The 17,558-nt window shown below is 44.0% G+C and overlaps 1 protein-coding gene across 4 annotated transcripts in view; it reads left to right on the top strand.

Moving 5' to 3' along the window:
• The window catches only part of LOC115134063 (FYVE, RhoGEF and PH domain-containing protein 4-like), a 101,568-nt gene that overhangs the window by 41,729 nt on the left and 42,281 nt on the right, over positions 1–17,558 (top strand). The window contains exons 1-2 of one of the 4 annotated variants that reach the window (XM_029667645.2): positions 1,607–1,760; positions 8,960–9,043. The exons of 1 other annotated variant lie outside the window; for it this stretch is intronic. In XM_029667645.2, the coding sequence (XP_029523505.2) occupies positions 1,712–1,760; positions 8,960–9,043 (133 nt within the window). In that variant the 5' untranslated portion in view covers positions 1,607–1,711. Of the gene's footprint in view, positions 1–1,606; positions 1,761–8,959; positions 9,044–17,558 lie in introns of those variants that run through there. 2 more of the 4 variants (XM_029667644.2, XM_029667647.2) reach the window with 2 other exon arrangements.

Below are 17,558 nucleotides of genomic sequence, written 5' to 3'. Positions count from 1 at the left end.
TTTAGTTCAGTTACCTTTGCTTTCTTGGAACAGCAACAATGGTGGCCATCTTGAAGCATGTGGGGACAGCGGACAGCGGATTGGGATAGGGATTGATTGAATATGTCCGTTAACACACCAGCCCGCTGGTCTGCGCATGCTCTGAGGATGCAGCTAGGGATGCTGTCTGGGCAGGCAGCCTTGCGAGGGTTAACACATTTAAATGTTTTACTCAAGAAGGTGTTTAGTTTGTCTGGAATCAAGATTTCAATGTCCACGACGTGGCTGGTTTTCTGTTTGTAATCTGTGATTGTCTGTAAACCCTGCCACATACATTCTCGTGTTTGAGCTGTTGAATTGCGACTCCACTTTGTCTCTATACTGACGTTTTGACTGTTTGAGTGCCATACGTAGGGAATAACTACACTGTTTGTGTTCGACCATATTCCCAGTTGCCTTGTCATTAAATGTGGTGAAACGTGTTTTCAGTTTAGCACGAATGCTGTCATCAATCCACGGTTTCTGGTTAGGGAAGGTTTTAATAGTCACAGTAGGTACAATATCTCCTGTACACTTCCTTATAAACTCACTCACTGAGTCAGCGTATATGTCAATGTTATTCTCTGAAGCTACCCGGAACATATCCCAGTCCACGTGATCAAAACAATCTTAAAGCGTCGAACCCGATTGGTCAGACCAGCGTTGGATAGACCTAAGCACGGGCGCTTCCTGTTTTAGTTTCTGCCTATAGGAAGGGAGCAACAAGATGGAGTCATGGTCAGATTTGCCAAAAGGAGGGTGGGGGAGGGCCTTGTATGCATCGCAGAATTTAGAGTAGCAATGGTCGAGCGTGTTACTCGACCATGCATTCGATACGGCATTCGATATGCTGATAGAATTTAGGTCGCCTCGTTCTCAAATGTACTTTGTTAAAATCCCTACTACAATAAATGCAGCCTCAGTATATATGGTTTCCAGTTTGCATAAAGTTCAGTGAAGTTCCTTGAGGGCCGTCTTTGTATCGGCTTGAGGGGGATATACACAGCTGTGACAATAACCAAGGAGAGTTCTCTTGGGAGATAATACGGTCGGCATTTGATTGTGAGGAATTCTAGGTCAGGTGAACAAAATGACTTTGAGTTCCTGTATGTTGTTACGATTACACCATGAGTCGTTAATCATGAAACATACACCCCCGCCCTTCTTCTTACTGGAGAGATGTTTATTCCTGTCGGCACGATGCACTGAAAATCCCATTGGCTGTACCGACTCCGATAGCATATCCCAAGCTAGCCATGTTTCCTTGAAACAGTATGTTACAATCTGCAAGTTCCCCTCTGCGTAGATGAGTTTGTCATGTTTATAATGCAGTGGTCAGGTCAGCTATTAGATTTGTGCCTGATTGAGATAATACCAGATCTCGTGCTTCTGATGACCTGACGTAAGAGCGAGAGAGAGTGACACATTATCTCAAACACACACAACTCCAGTCTGTCCCTGGCCCCTCCTACACCTGATTACACCTGCAGCATCCTGGGAACCGGTTGTACAATGACAGACAGGGAGGGAGGGCAGAGCCTTGAGGTTAAACAACACAAACACACCAATGCAGCAACCACCACTAGATGAGGAAACCTGCAGCGTAGGACAGGACCAAACTAACTAACTTCCTGTGATCTGCTTTTCTGGTCAAACTGGGACATGGAGAGGCAGTGTAATACAGAGATGCAGCATGGGAAATACAGCCACATTGGAGAAGAGATTACTCAGGAACTGTCCAGGTAGTTTTGTTGAGTATTGTTTACTTTTAATAACTGCAAACACCCACACACCCTGTCAGATATATCCTGAAATACATTGCTTCCTGCTGAGGAAAAGTAACTTTGTGTAGATATGTAGAACAGCAACTGTACATAATGATGTACGTGTATTTAGGTAGGTTATGTCCTACTGTAGGTTACATCTTACTGTAGGTGATGTCCTACTGTAGGTTCTATCCTACTGTAGGTTAAGTCTTACTGTAGGTTACATCCTACTATAGGTTTTAAATCTTGCTGTAGGTTATATCCTACTGTATGTTAACTTACTGTAGATTATGTCCTATTGTGAGAGAGAATATTTCATGCCAAAATAATTTGCTGTGTTAATGACTGAGAGCAGTGCAGTTGTGGTCAGGAGTGCAGTTGTACAGTTAGGCCCGATGACAAGTGATCTGTTTGTCACGTGTATCTGGTGTAGAATCAGTTGAAGATATGAATGTTGATTAGTTTTTTTCTCAGAGTGTAGCAGGGCTTTATATAGAACTTGTCTTTTTCTGAAGTAGTTCTTGTCAGGACTGACGTGTGTGTGTGTTATAGCACCGCTTGGTTATATGGTGAAGGGATGTCAGAGGAGAGGTGGAGAGATGTTCAGATGCTGTCAACAATGCTTGTCAATGACACAGTAACTCTTCTCAGTCACAGTATTTGCTGTCACTGCATGTATTACTGTATTTCTGCATGTATTAACTGTTTTGCTGCATGTATTGCTGCATGTATTGCATGTATTGCTGTATGTATTAACTGTTTTGCTGCATGTATTACTGTATTGCTGCATGTATGAACTGTTTTGCTGCATGTATTGCTGCATGTATTGCTGCATGTATTAACTGTTTTGCTGCATGTATTGCTGCATGTATTGCTGCATGTATTAACTGTTTTGCTGCATGTATTGCTGCATGTATTGCTGCATGTATTAACTGTTTTGCTGCATGTATTAATGTATTGCTGCATGTTTTGCTGCATGTATTAACTGTTTTGCTGCATGTATTAACTGTTTTGCTGCATGTATTGTTGCATGTATTACTGTATTGCTGCATGTATTGTTGCATGTATTACTGTATTGCTGCATGTATTGCTGCATGTATTAACTGTTTTGCTGCATGTATTGCTGCATGTATTAACTGTTTTGCTGCATGTATTAATGTATTGCTGCATGTATTGCTGCATGTATTAACTGTTTTGCTGCATGTATTGCTGCATGTATTGCTGCATGTATTAACTGTTTTGCTGCATGTATTGCTGCATGTATTGCTGCATGTATTAACTGTTTTGCTGCATGTATTGCTGCATGTATTGCTGCATGTATTAACTGTTTTGCTGCATGTATTGCTGCATGTATTAACTGTTTTGCTGCATGTATTAATGTATTGCTGCATGTATTGCTGCATGTATTGCTGCATGTATTAACTGTTTTGCTGCATGTATTGCTGCATGTATTAACTGTTTTGCTGCATGTATTAACTGTTTTGCTGCATGTATTGTTGCATATATTACTGTATTGCTGCATGTATTGCTGCATGTATTGCTGCATGTATTAACTGTTTTGCTGCATGTATTACTGTATTGCTGCATGTATTAACTGTTTTGCTGCATGTATTGCTGCATGTATTGCTGCATGTATTAACTGTTTTGCTGCATGTATTAACTGTTTTGCTGCATGTATTGTTGCATATATTACTGGATTGCTGCATGTATTACTGTATTGCTGCATGTATTAACTGTTTTGCTGCATGTATTACTGTATGCATTGCTGCATGTATTACTGTATTGCTGCATGTGTTGCTGTACTGCTGCATGTATTACTGTATTGCTGCATGTGTTTTTGTATTTCTGCATGTGTTACTGTATTGCTGCATATATTCCTGTATTGATGCATGTATTACTGTATTGCTGCATGTATTACTGTATTGCTGCATCTGATACTGTATTGCTGCATGTGTTACTGTATTGTTGCATGTATTACTGTATTGATGCATGTATTACTGTATTGCTGCATGTGTTACTGTATTGCTGCATGTGTTACTGTATTGCTGCATGTATTACTGTATTGCTGCATATGTTACTGTATTGCTGCATGCATTACTGTATTACTGCATGTATTACTGTATTGATGCATGTATTACTGTATTGCTGCATGTGTTACTCTATTGCTGCATGTGTTACTGTATTGCGGCATGTGTTATTGTATTGCTGCATGTATTACTGTATTGCTGCATGTATTACTGTATTGCTGCATGTATTACTGTATTGCTGCATGTATTACTGTATTGCTGCATGTATTACTGTATTGCTGCATGTGTTACTGTATTGCTGCTTGTCTTAACCGTGTTGTTGCATGTATTAACTCTGTTGCTGCATGTATTAACTCTGTTGCTGCATGTATTAACCATATTGCTGCATGTATTAACTGTATTGTGGCATGTGTTACTGTATTGCTGCATGTGTTACTGTATTGCTGCATGTATTAAATTGAAATGGGTATATGGAATCAGGGCCAGTGTCCTCTCACTGCAGGGACATGATGAGTGTACGGCACTAGAAATTAATGGAGTGTGCACACACACACAATAACACACACGGCAGTAGATGGCGGCAGGTTTGCCTTGCGGTTAGAGAGGCGAGCCAGCAACCGGAGGGTCGCCAGTTCTGGTATCAAATCCTAGATGCCATTGCCTGCCGTTGTGCCCTTGAGCAAGGCACTTACCCCCACAACAACAGTTCCCCAGACGCAGCCTCCTGCACCTTTCCAAAACATGTATATGTACAGTACCAGTCAAAAGTTTGGACACACCTACTCATTCAAGGGTTTTTCTTTATTTTTACTATTTTCTACATTGTAGACATCAAAATTATTAAATAACAGATATGGAATCATGTGGTGTTAAACAAATCCAAATATATTTTATATTCTTCAAAGTAGCCACCCTTTGCCTTGATGACAGCTTTGCACACTCTTGGCATTATGTCAACCCGCTTCAACCAACAGTCTTGAAGGAGTTCCCACATATGCTGAGCACCTGTTGGCTGCTTTTCCTTCACTCTACAGTCCAATTGGGTTGAGATCGGGTGATTGTGGAGGCCAGGTCATCTAATGCTGCACTCCATCCCTCTCCTTCCATGTAAAATAGCCCTAACACAGCCTGGAGGTGTGTTGGGTCATTGTCCTGTGGAAAAACAAATGATAATCCCACTAAGCACAAAGCAGATGGGATGGTGTATCGCTGCAGAATGTTGTGGTAGCCATGCTGGTTAAGTGTGCCTTGAATTCCAAATAAAACTTTTTTTCACCTTTATTTAACCAGGTAGGCTAGTTGAGAACAAGTTCTCATTTGCAACTGCGACCTGGCCAAGATAAAGCGTAGCAATTCAACACATACAACAACACAGAGTTACACATGGAATTAACAAAACATAGACGATAATAATACAGTAGAAAAAAATAAAACAAAAAGTAAGATAAGGCAATAAATAGGCCATGGTGGTGATGTAATTACAATATAGCAATTAAACACTGGAATGGTAGATGTGCAGAAGATGAATGTGCAAGTAGAGATACTGGGGTGCAACGGAGCAAGATAAATAAATAAATAAATACAGTATGGGGATTAGGTAGGTAGAAAGGTGGGCTATGTACAGGTACAGTGATCTGTAAGCTGCTCTGACAGCTGGTGCTTAAAGCTAGTGAGGGAGATATGAGTCTCCAGCTTCAGTGATTTTTGCCGTTCGTTCCAGTCATTGGCAGCAGAGAACTGGAAGGAAAGACGACTAAAGGAGGAATTGGCTTTGGGGGTGACCAGTGAGATATACTGCTGGAGCGCGTGCTACGAGTGGGTGCTGCTATGGTGACTAGTGAGCTGAGATAAGGAGGGGCTTAACCAAGCAGAGACTTGTAGATAACCTGTAGCCAGTGGGTTTGGCGACGAGTATGAAGCGAGGGCCAACCAACGAGAGCATACAGGTCGCAATGATGGGTAGTGTATGGGGCTTTGGTGACAAAACGGATGGCACTGTGATAGACTGCATCCAGTTTGTTGAGTAGAGTGTTGGAGGCTATTTTATAGATGACATCACCGAAGTCGAGGATCGGTAGGATAGTCAGTTTTCTGAGGGTATGTTTGGCAGCATGAGTGAAGGATGCTTTGTTGCGATATAGGATTCTAGATTTAATTTTGGATTGGAGATGCTTAATGTGAGTCTGGAAGGAGAGTTTACAGTCTAACCAGACACCTAGGTATTTGTAGTTGTCAACGTATTCTAAGTCAGAGCCGTCCAGAGTAGTGATGCTGGACGGGCAAGCAGGTGTGGGCAGTGATCGGTTGAATAGCATGCATTTAGTTTTCCCTGCGTTTAAGAGCAGTTGGAGGCCAAGGAGAGTTGTATGGCATTGAAGCTCGCCTGGAGGTTAGTTAACACAGTGTCCAAAGAGGGGCCAGAGGTATACAGAATGGTGTCGTCTGCGTAGAGGTGTACCAGAGAATCACCAGCAGCAAGAGCAACATCATTGATGTATACAGAGAAGAGAGTCGGCCCGAGGATTGAACCTCTTGGCACTCCCATAGAGACAGCCAGAGGTCCGGACAACAGGCCCTCCGATTTGACACACTGAAATCTATCAGAGAAGTAGTTGGTAAACCAGGCGAGGCAATCATTTGAGAAACCAAGGCTGTCGAGTCTGCCAATAAGAATGTGGTGATTGACAGAGTCGACAGCCTTGGCCAGGTCGATGAATACGGCTGCACAGTCATATCTCTTATCGATGGTGGTTATGATGTAATTTAGGACCTTGAGTGTGGCTGAAGTGCACCCATGACCAGCTCTAAAACCAGATTGCATAGCGGAGAAGGTACGGTGGAATTCGAAATGGTCGGTAGTCTGTTTTTTTACCTCGGCTTTCGAAGACCTTAGAAAGACAGGGTAGGATAGATATAGGTCTGTAGCAGTGTGGGTGTAGAGTGTCAACCCCTTTGAAGAGTTGGATGACCACAGCAGCTTTCCAATCTTTGGGAATCTCAGACGATACGAAAGAGAGGTTGAACAGGCTAGTAATAGGGGTTGCAACCATTTCGGCAGATAATTTTAGAACGAGAGGGTCCAGATTGTCTAGCCCGGCTGATTTGTAGGGGTCCAGATTTTGCCGCTCTTCCAGAACATCAGCTATCTGGATTTGGGTAAAGGAGAAATGGTGGGGGCTTTGGTTGTTTGCTGTGGAGGGTGCCGGGCAGTTGACCGGGGTAGGGGTAGCCCGGTGGAAATCATGGCCATCCGTAGAGAAATGCTTATTGAAATTCTCAATTATCGTGGATGTATTGGTGGTGACAGTGTTTCCTAGCCGGGGGTCAGGAACAAGGAACTGAAAAACAGGAAGTGCAGTGACAGGAAGAGGAAGTTTGGGGTTAGAGCCGTTGCCGGACATTGCCCCCACAGTGAAGCATCATTGGACATGTTGAGTTGCCTGTCTTTGTACTCCTCAACCTGTGGTAGGTGTGTTTTCATGGCTGCTTTGCTTTGTACTCCTCAACCTGTGGTAGGTGTGTTTTCATGGCTGCTTTGGTAACAAGCACCCTCTTAGGGAAAGTGTGTGTGTGTGTGTGTGTGTGTGTGTGTGTGTGTGTGTGTGTGTGTGTGTGTGTGTGTGTGTGTGTGTGTGTGTGTGTGTGTGTGTGTGTGTGTGTGTGTGTGTGTGTGTGTGTGTGTGTGTGTGTGAGAGAGAGAGAACAGCAGGCAAGCATGTCATGAGGAGTCCAGATGGTGGGTGGAGAAAGCCCTCTGCTTTAATCCCTGCGCCAGAATATCATACCCCCCCACCCCCACTCACACACTAAGCATGTCCACTCTTCCCCTAAACACCCATCCTAACTGTCACTGTTGTAACAGCAAACTGTGGGATGTGGGTGCTGCTTGTGGTTAAAATGAAGAAAGATCAGAACATTTTGCATGTGTGCTCTTACTCTTGTGTGTGTGTGTGTGTGTGTGTGTGTGTGTGTGTGTGTGTGTGTGTGTGTGTGTGTGTGTGTGTGTGTGTGTGTGTGTGCGCGCGTGTGTGCGTCCGTCCGTGTGCGTGCGTCCGTGTGTGCGTCCGTGTGCGTGCGTCCGTGTGTGCGCGTCCGTGTGTGCCTCATTATTTTACAAGGTAGTGTGTCTGTTTTTCTCTCTAATATTTGATGTGCAGATGAAATGGCTCTGGTGAGTGTATTAGCCTAGTGAGGATGCCCTACACATCACAGTATAACTCATTACAATTCAATCTCAGAGGAAAATATCACATTAACTCTCTTGCCTCATGTGAACCAGTGGATCAGAATTGGCACAAATACTGTATTCATATCTCTGGCCTAATGCTTGGTCAGAGCACTGTCTCATTGTAGCTGCTGCCCAGAATCCCTCAAAACTACACAAGAGATTCCAGACTTCACACAAGCGTTCTCTTTCTCTCTCTCTCTCTCTCTATCTCTCTCTCTCTCTCTCTCTCTCTCTCTCGCACTGTTTCTCTCTCTCGCACTCTCTCGCACTGCTTCTCTCTCTCTCTCTCTCTCTCTCTCTCTCTCTCTCTCTCGCACTGCTTCTCTCTCTCTCTCGCACTGTTTCTCTCTCGCACTCTCTCGCACTGCTTTCTCTCTCTCTCTCGCACTGCTTCTCTCTCTCTCTCTCTCTCTCTCTCTCTCGCACTGTTTCTCTCTCGCACTCTCTCGCACTGCTTCTCTCTCTCTCTCGCACTGCTTCTCTCTCTCTCTCGCACTGCTTCTCTCTCTCTCTCTCTCTCTCTCGCACTGTTTCTCTCTCGCACTCTCTCGCACTGTTTCTCTCTCTCTCTCTCTCGCACTGCTTCTCTCTCTCTCTCTCTCGCACTGCTTCTCTCTCTCTCTCGCACTGCTTCTCTCTCTCTCTCTCTCTCTCTCGCTCTCTCTCTCTCTCTCTCGCACTGCTTCTCTCTCTCTCTCTCTCTCTCTCTCGCTCTCTCTCTCTCTCTCTCGCACTGCTTCTCTCTCTCTCTCTCTCTCTCGCTCTCTCTCGCACTGCTTCTCTCTCCCCCCACTCTCTCTCTCGCACTGCTTCTCTCTCTCTCTCTCTCTCTCTCTCTCTGTCTCTGTCTCGCTTTATGTGTCCTTACGTTATAGTAAACTATATAGGAACGATTGGTAAATGTGGTCCTGTCATTGCAGAGAAGAAAGGCAAGGCCAGCTGTTTCCAGTCCAAGAACACTGATGAGGAGGTCTGTGTCGCAGTAAAGATCGAACACACTAAAGGTAGACTTGACCATAATCTATCCATCTCTCATCTCTTACTTCCTCCATCTACCTATAGTATCCCATTCTTCTCTCATCCACTTTCTCACTCTTAATAGTCAATTCAATTCAAAGGGCTTCATAGGCATGGGAAACATATGTTAACATTGCCAAAGCAAGTGAAATAGATCATTAACAAAAGTTAAATAAACAAAAAAAATTAACAGTAAACATTACACTCACAAATGTCATATTATGGCTATATACAGTGTTGTAACGATGTGCAAATAGTTTCCTCTTTGAATCACTATCTCCTCTTTTAATCCCTCACATACTGGAGCGCCAAGTATAGGACCAAAAGGTTCCTTAACAGCTTCTACCCCCAAGCCATAAGACTGCTGAACAACTAACCCCCCTTTGTTTTTACATTGCTGCTACTCACTGTTTATTATCTATGCGTAGTCACTTTACAAATGACCTTGACTAACCTGTACCCCTGCACATTGACTTGGTACCCCCTGTATATAGCCTTTTTTACTTGAGTTTATTTAGTCAATATTTTCTTAACTCTATTTCTTGAACTGCATCGTTGGTTAAGGGCTTGTAAGTAAATGTTTTAAGGGCTTGTAAGTAAGTGTTTTAAGGGCTTGTAAGTAAGTGTTTTAAGGGATTGTAAGTAAGTGTTTTAAGGGCTTGTAAGTAAGTGTTTCTTGTATTCAGCACGTGAAAAATACAATTGTATTTTATTTGATCTCCTCTCTTCTTCTATCCTTATCTGTTCATTAACTACAGTTGTCTACTGTACTAAAAGAGAAGTATTTAACCTTTGTGAAGTGACAGGCCCTATAGTGCTGTGTAGATGTGACCGTGGTGTACTTACTGTACTGTGTAGATGTGACCGTGGTGTACTTACTGTACTGTGTAGATGTGACTGTGGTGTACTTACTGTACTGTGTAGATGTGACCGTGGTGTACTTACTGTACTGTGTAGATGTGACCGTGGTGTACTTACTGTACTGTGTAGATGTGACCGTGGTGTACTTACTGTACTGTGTAGATGTGACCGTGGTGTACTTACTGTACTGTGTAGATGTGACCGTGGTGTACTTACTGTACTGTGTAGATGTGACCGTGGTGTACTTACTGTACTGTGTAGATGTGACCGTGGTGTACTTACTGTACTGTGTAGATGTGACCGTGGTGTACTTACTGTACTGTGTAGATGAGACCGTGGTGTACTTACTGTACTGTGTAGATGTGCCCATGGTGTACTTACTGTACTGTGTAGATGTGACCATGGTGTACTTAAAGTACTCTCCTTCCTCCGTCCAGCCCTAGGTGATAACACTGTCAGTGTTTCTTATTTTAACCAAGTTGTGGTGTTAGGTCAATATGAGCATGGGAGTGTGGGGTTAGAGGTGTCACTACACACATTCTAACTTTGCAACACTATGTTGGTCGCTCGCAGTCTTTTGTGGTCTCAGTTATCAGAAAGTGTCCTACAGCATGTTCACAGCTCAGGTATATTTTTTATATTTATGTTCATGTCAATTTAGGGCAGAGAGAAAGTGAAAGTAATACAATGAAAAGATGAATATGGTCCCATAAAGATGAGATGCAGAGGGCAGTGCATTCTGGGCTGGAGAAACGCTCCCCTCAGCAGCACACAGGTTCACAGGCAGGGTCTGAAGGAGGCCCGTGTGTCTCTCTCTCTCTGCTGTTCTATTTTCATATCTGTGTGTGTATCGCTTAGAGCAGTAATGATGAATGAGTTTCTCCTTTCTGTGCCACACTTTCTCTCTCTTTATCCGTCTACCCTCCTCCCTCTTCTCATCCACTAGTCTGCTTCCTCCCTTTCTCTCTCCGTTCATCTGTCCTTTTCCTCTTTCAACTGTATTTCTCCTTTTGCTCTGTGCTTATCCCCCCCCCCTCTCCCTTTCTCTCTCCCTCCCTCTCTCCCAGTTTTCCCAAGTGCCCAGCCTCAGAGGGGGTAGCCTATAATCTAAAATTGGGCTGTGGATGAGGGGAGGGTTAATCTAAAGAAGGTCTGGGTGGTTCAACACAGCCGTTTAATCCCAGGCTTTACTGTAAATCCTCCTGTCTGTCTCTCTGTGTTGTTGTGGATCCTCTGGCCTCAGTGTCACAGGGAATTCAGTCTGTAACTGCATTACTGGAATACTGGGTTTAACTCTCCTTTTCACTACAGCAGATCTGCTAAGTCTCCATTTCTCTAGAGAAGCTGAGCCAAGTAGCTACATTTATTAGGACTGTCAAGTTGACCTTTTGTCATTTTAGTGCTGTCTTTTTTATTTGTATTTTATTGTCTGAAACTGTTCAAAATACACTGAAACATAAAAAACCCATAATCTATACAGGTAACAACAACAATGCGATGTCCAGAAAAGTTGACATTTAGGTTACAGAAAGTGTGCTTTATCAATTCACCTGATTTTGCTAACCATTACTTTGGACAAAATCAAGCGGTTATTATTTTTGTTATGCTTTTTGTAAAAAAATATCTTAAATTTCTTCTCAATTTGAGCAAATTCAGAATTTGCAATTAATTGCGATTAATGACAGCACATCGTGCAATTAACTCATACATTTGTTTAAATAGTTTGACAGCCCTAACATTTATACATGCACTGCGATCTCAGTAAGAAGGACAACAAGTCAGACAGACAACTGTTGAAGTTGCTTTAGGGATGGATCAAAATGGGTACCTAGCGGTCATTTAGAAGCTGAATAAGTTTATTTGACATTCAGAAGCTGAGCTACAACCTTCTATAGCCGAAGAGACCAAACATTTACTTTGCTTTGGTAAATAATTTAATTCTGTCACTATAAATTGATAAAGCTACTCATTTTCTGTAATTTTATTAATGTTAATTTAACCAGGCAAGTCCGTTAAGAACAAATTCTTATTTACAATGACGGTCTACCCTGTCCAAACCTTAACTCGGAAAATGCTGGGCCAATTGTGCGCCGCCCTATGGGACTCCCAATCACGACCGGTTGTGATACAGCCTGGAATTGACCCAGGGTCTGTAGTGATGCCTCTAGCACTGCGATGCTTTGACTGCTGCGCCACTCAGGAACCCCCGTACAATAGAAGATGTTTAAACCTAGACAGCTTTTAGGGAAACACTTGTGACTTTCTCTCATTGGGTTAAGCCACGGAAGAAGAGTAGCCAGCAGTTAAAGCTTCTGTGTCGGTAGACCTACTGTCTGGGGTATAACGGTAGGTCTACTGTCTGGGGTATAACGGTAGGTCTACTGTCTGGGGTATAACGGTAGGTCTACTGTCTGGGGTATAATGGTAGGTCTACTATCTGGGGTATAACGGTAGGTCTACTGTCTGGGGTATAGCGGTAGGACTACTGTCTGGGGTATACCGGTAGGATTACTGTCTGGGGTATAACGGTAGGTCTACTGTCTGGGGTATAGCGGTAGGACTACTGTCTGGGGTATAGCGGTAAGCCTACTGTCTGGGGTATAACGGTAGGTCTACTGTCTGGTGTATAGCGGTAGACCTACTGTCTGGGGTATAGCAGTAAGCCTACTGTCTGGGGTATAACGGTAGGTCTACTCAAATCAAATCAAATTTATTTATATAGCCCTTCGTACATCAGCTGATATCTCAAAGTGCTGTACAGAAACCCAGCCTAAAACCCCAAACAGCAAACAATGCAGGTGTAAAAGCACGGTGGCTAGGAAAAACTCCCTAGAAAGGCCAAAACCTAGGAAGAAACATAGAGAGGAACCAGGCTATGTGGGGTGGCCAGTCCTCTTCTGGCTGTGCCGGGTAGAGATTATAACAGAACATGACCAAGATGTTCAAATGTTCATAAATGACCAGCATGGTCGAATAATAATAAGGCAGAACAGTTGAAACTGGAGTAGCAGCACAGTCAGGTGGACTGGGGACAGCAAGGAGTCATCATGTCAGGTAGTCCTGGGGCACGGTCCTAGGGCTCAGGTCCTCCGAGAGAGAGAAAGAAAGAGAGAATTAGAGAGAGCATATGTGGGGTGGCCAGTCCTCTTCTGGCTGTGCCGGGTGGAGATTATAACAGAACGTGGCCAAGATGTTCAAATGTTCATAAATGACCAGCATGGTTGAATAATAGTAAGGCAGAACAGTTGAAACTGGAGCAGCAGCATGGCCAGGTGGACTGGGGACTGCAAGGAGTCATCATGTCAGGTAGTCCTGGGACATGGTCCTAGGGCCCAGGCCAGTTGAAACTGGAGCAGCAGCATGGCCAGGTGGACTGGGGACAGCAAGGAGTCATCATGTCAGGTAGTCCTGGGGCATGGTCCTAGGGCTCAGGTCCTCCGAGAGAGAGAAAGAAAGAGAGAAGGAGAGAATTAGAGAACGCACACTTAGATTCACACAGGACACCGAATAGGACAGGAGAAGTACTCCAGATATAACAAACTGACCCTAGCCCCCAACACATAAACTAATGCAGCATAAATACTGGAGGCTGAGACAGGAGGGGTCAGGAGACACTGTGGCCCCATCCGAGGACACCCCCGGACAGGGCCAAACAGGAAGGATATAACCCCACCCACTTTGCCAAAGCACAGCCCCCACACCACTAGAGGGATATCTTCAACCACCAACTTACCATCCTGAGACAAGGCCGAGTATAGCCCACAAAGATCTCCGCCACGGCACAACCCAAGGGGGGGCGCCAACCCAGACAGGCCGACCACAACAGTGAATCAACCCACCCAGGTGACGCACCCCCCCAGGGACGGCATGAGAGAGCCCCAGTAAGCCAGTGACTCAGCCCCGTAACAGGGTAGAGGCAGAGAATCCCAGTGGAAAGAGGGAATCGGCCAGGCAGAGACAGCAAGGGCGGTTCGTTGCTCCAGAGCCTTTCCGTTCACCTTCCCACTCCTGGGCCAGACTACACTCAATCATATGACCCACTGAAGAGATGAGTCTTCAGTAAAGACTTAAAGGTTGAGACCGAGTTTGCGTCTCTGACATGGGTAGGCAGACCGTTCCATAAAAATGGAGCTCTATAGGAGAAAGCCCTGCCTCCAGCTGTTTGCTTAGAAATTCTAGGGACAATTAGGAGGCCTGCGTCTTGTGACCGTAGCGTACGTGTAGGTATGTACGGCAGGACCAAATCAGAGAGATAGGTAGGAGCAAGCCCATGTAATGCTTTGTAGGTTAGCAGTAAAACCTTGAAATCAGCCCTTGCTTTGACAGGAAGCCAGTGTAGAGAGGCTAGCACTGGAGTAATATGATCAAATTTTTGGTTCTAGTCAGGATTCTAGCAGCCGTATTGAGCACTAACTGAAGTTTATTTAGTGCTTTATCCGGGTAGCCGGAAAATAGAGCATTGCAGTAGTCTAACCTAGAAGTGACAAACGCATGGATTAATTTTTCTGCATCATTTTTGGACAGAAAGTTTCTGATTTTTGCAATGTTACGTAGATGGAAAAAAGCTGTCCTCGAAATGGTCTTGATATGTTCTTCAAAAAGAGAGATCAGGGTCCAGAGTAACGCCGAGGTCCTTCACAGTTTTATTTGAGACGACTGTACACCCATTAAGATTAATTGTCAGATTCAACAGAAGATCTCTTTGTTTCTTGGGACCTAGAACAAGCATCTCTGTTTTGTCCGAGTTTAATAGTAGAAAGTTTGCAGCCATCCACTTCCTTATGTCTGAAACACATGCTTCTAGCGAGGGCAATTTTGGGGCTTCACCATGTTTCATTGAAATGTACAGCTGTGTGTCATCCGCATAGCAGTGAAAGTTAACATTATGTTTTCGAATAACATCCCCAAGAGGTAAAATATATAGTGAAAACAATAGTGGTCCTAAAACAGAACCTTGAGGAACACCGAAATTTACAGTTGATTTGTCAGAGGACAAACCATTCACAGAGACAAACTGATATCTTTCCGACAGATAAGATCTAAACCAGGCCAGAACATGTCCGTGTAGACCAATTTGGGTTTCCAATCTCTCCAAAAGAATGTGGTGATCGATGGTATCAAAAGCAGCACTAAGGTCTAGGAGCACGAGGACAGATGCAGAGCCTCGGTCCGTTGCCATTAAAATGTCATTTACCACCTTCACAAGTGCCGTCTCAGTGCTATGATGGGGTCTAAAACCAGACTGAAGCATTTCGTATACATTGTTTGTCTTCAGGAAGGCAGTGAGTTGCTGCGCAACAGCCTTCTCTAAAATTTTTGAGAGGAATGGAAGATTCGATATAGGCCGATAGTTTTTATATTTTCTGGGTCAAGGTTTGGCTTTTTCAAGAGAGGCTTTATTACTGCCACTTTTAGTGAGTTTGGTACACATCCAGTGGATAGAGAGCCGTTTATTATGTTCAACATAGGAGGGCCAAGCACAGGAAGCAGCTCTTTCAGTAGTTTAGTTGGAATAGGGTCCAGTATGCAGCTTGAAGGTTTAGAGGCCATGATTATTTTCATCATTGTGTCAAGAGATATAGTACTAAAAGACTTGAGCGTCTCTCTTGATCCTAGGTCCTGGCAGAGTTGTGCAGACTCAGGACAACTGAGGTTTGGAGGAATACGCAGGTTTAAAGAGGAGTCCGTAATTTGCTTTCTAATAATCATAATCTTTTCCTCAAAGAAGTTCATGAATTTATCACTGCTAAAGTGAAAGTCATCCTCTCTTGGGGAATGCTGCTTTTTAGTTAGCTTTGCGACAGTATCAAAAAGGAATTTCGGATTGTTCTTATTTTCCTCAATTAAGTTGGAAAAATAGGATGATCGAGCAGCAGTAAGGGCTCTTCGGTACTGCACGGTACCGTCCTTCCAAGCTAGTCGGAAGACTTCCAGTTTGGTGTGGCGCCATTTCCGTTCCAATTTTCTGGAAGCTTGCTTCAGAGCTCGGGTATTTTCTGTGTACCAGGGAGCTAGTTTCTTATGAGACATTTTTTTAGTTTTTAGGGGTGCAACTGCATCTAGGGTATTGCGCAAGGTTAAATTGAGATACTCAGTTAGGTGGTTAACGGATTTTTGTCCTCTGGCGTCCTTGGGTAGGCAGAGGGAGTCTGGAAGGGCATCAAGGAATCTTTGTGTTGTCTGTGAATTTATAGCACGACTTTTGATGTTCCTTGGTTGGGGTCTGAGCAGATTATTTGTTGCAATTGCAAACGTAATAAAATGGTGGTCCGATAGTCCAGGATTATGAGGAAAAACATTAAGATCCACAACATTTATTCCATGGGACAAAACTAGGTCCAGCGTATGACTGTGACAGTGAGTGGGTCCAGAGACATGTTGGACAAAACCCACTGAGTCGATGATGGCTCGAAAGCCTTTTGGAGTGGGTCTGTGGACTTTTCCATGTGAATATTAAAGTCACCAAAGATTAGAATATTATCTGCAATGACTACAAGGTCCGATAGGAATTCAGGGAACTCAGTAAGAAATGCTGTATATCGCCCAGGAGGCCTGTAAACAGTAGCTATAAAAAGTGATTGAGTAGGCTGCATAGATTTCATGACTAGAAGCTCAAAAGACGAAAAACGTCATTTTTTTTTTGTAAATTGAAATTTGCTATCGTAAATGTTAGCAACACCTCCGCCTTGCGGGATGCACGGGGATATGGTCACTAGTGTAGCCAGGAGGTGAGGCCTCATTTAACACAGTAAATTCATCAGGCTTAAGCCATGTTTCAGTCAGGCCAATCACATCAAGATTATGATCAGTGATTAGTTCATTGACTATAATTGCCTTTGAAGTAAGGGATCTAACATTAAGTAGCCCTATTTTGAGAAGTGAGGTATCATGATCTCTTTCAGTAATGACAGGAATGGAGGTGGTCTTTATCCTAGTGAGATTGCTAAGGCGAACACCGCCATGTTTAGTTTTGCCCAACCTAGGTCGAGGCACAGACACGGTCTCAATGGTGATAGCTGAGCTGACTACACTGACTATGCTAGTGGCAGACTCCACTATGCTGGCAGGCTGGCTAATAGCCTGCTGCCCGGCCTGCACCCTATTTCATTGTGGAGCTAGAGGAGTTAGAGCCCTGTCTATGTTGGTAGATAAGATGAGAGCACCCCTCCAGCTAGGATGGAGTCCGTCACTCCTCAGCAGGTCAGGCTTGGTCCTGTTTGTGGCTGAGTCCCAGAAAGAGGGCCAATTATCTACAAATTCTATCTTTTGGGAGGGGCAGAAAACAGTTTTCAACCAGCGATTGAGTTGTGAGACTCTGCTGTAGAGCTCATCACTCCCCCTAACTGGGAGGGGGCCAGAGACAATTACTCGATGCCGACACATCTTTCTAGCTGATATGCACGCAGAAGCTATGTTGCGCTTGGTGATCTCTGACTGTTTCATCCTAACATCGTTGGTGCCAACGTGGATAACAATATCTCTATACTCTCTACACTCGCCAGTTTTAGCTTTAGCCAGCACCATCTTTAGATTAGCCTTAACGTCGGTAGCCCTGCCCCCGGGTAAACAGTGTATGATCGCTGGATGATTCGCTTTAAGTCTAATACTGCGGGTAATGGAGTCGCCAATGACTAGAGTTTT

This window comes from Oncorhynchus nerka, linkage group LG9a, assembly GCF_034236695.1.
Source record: "Oncorhynchus nerka isolate Pitt River linkage group LG9a, Oner_Uvic_2.0, whole genome shotgun sequence".
Taxonomy (NCBI): domain Eukaryota; kingdom Metazoa; phylum Chordata; class Actinopteri; order Salmoniformes; family Salmonidae; genus Oncorhynchus; species Oncorhynchus nerka.
The sequence above is the reverse complement of the archived record's forward strand: the minus strand, read 5'-3'. Positions and strand labels throughout refer to the sequence as shown.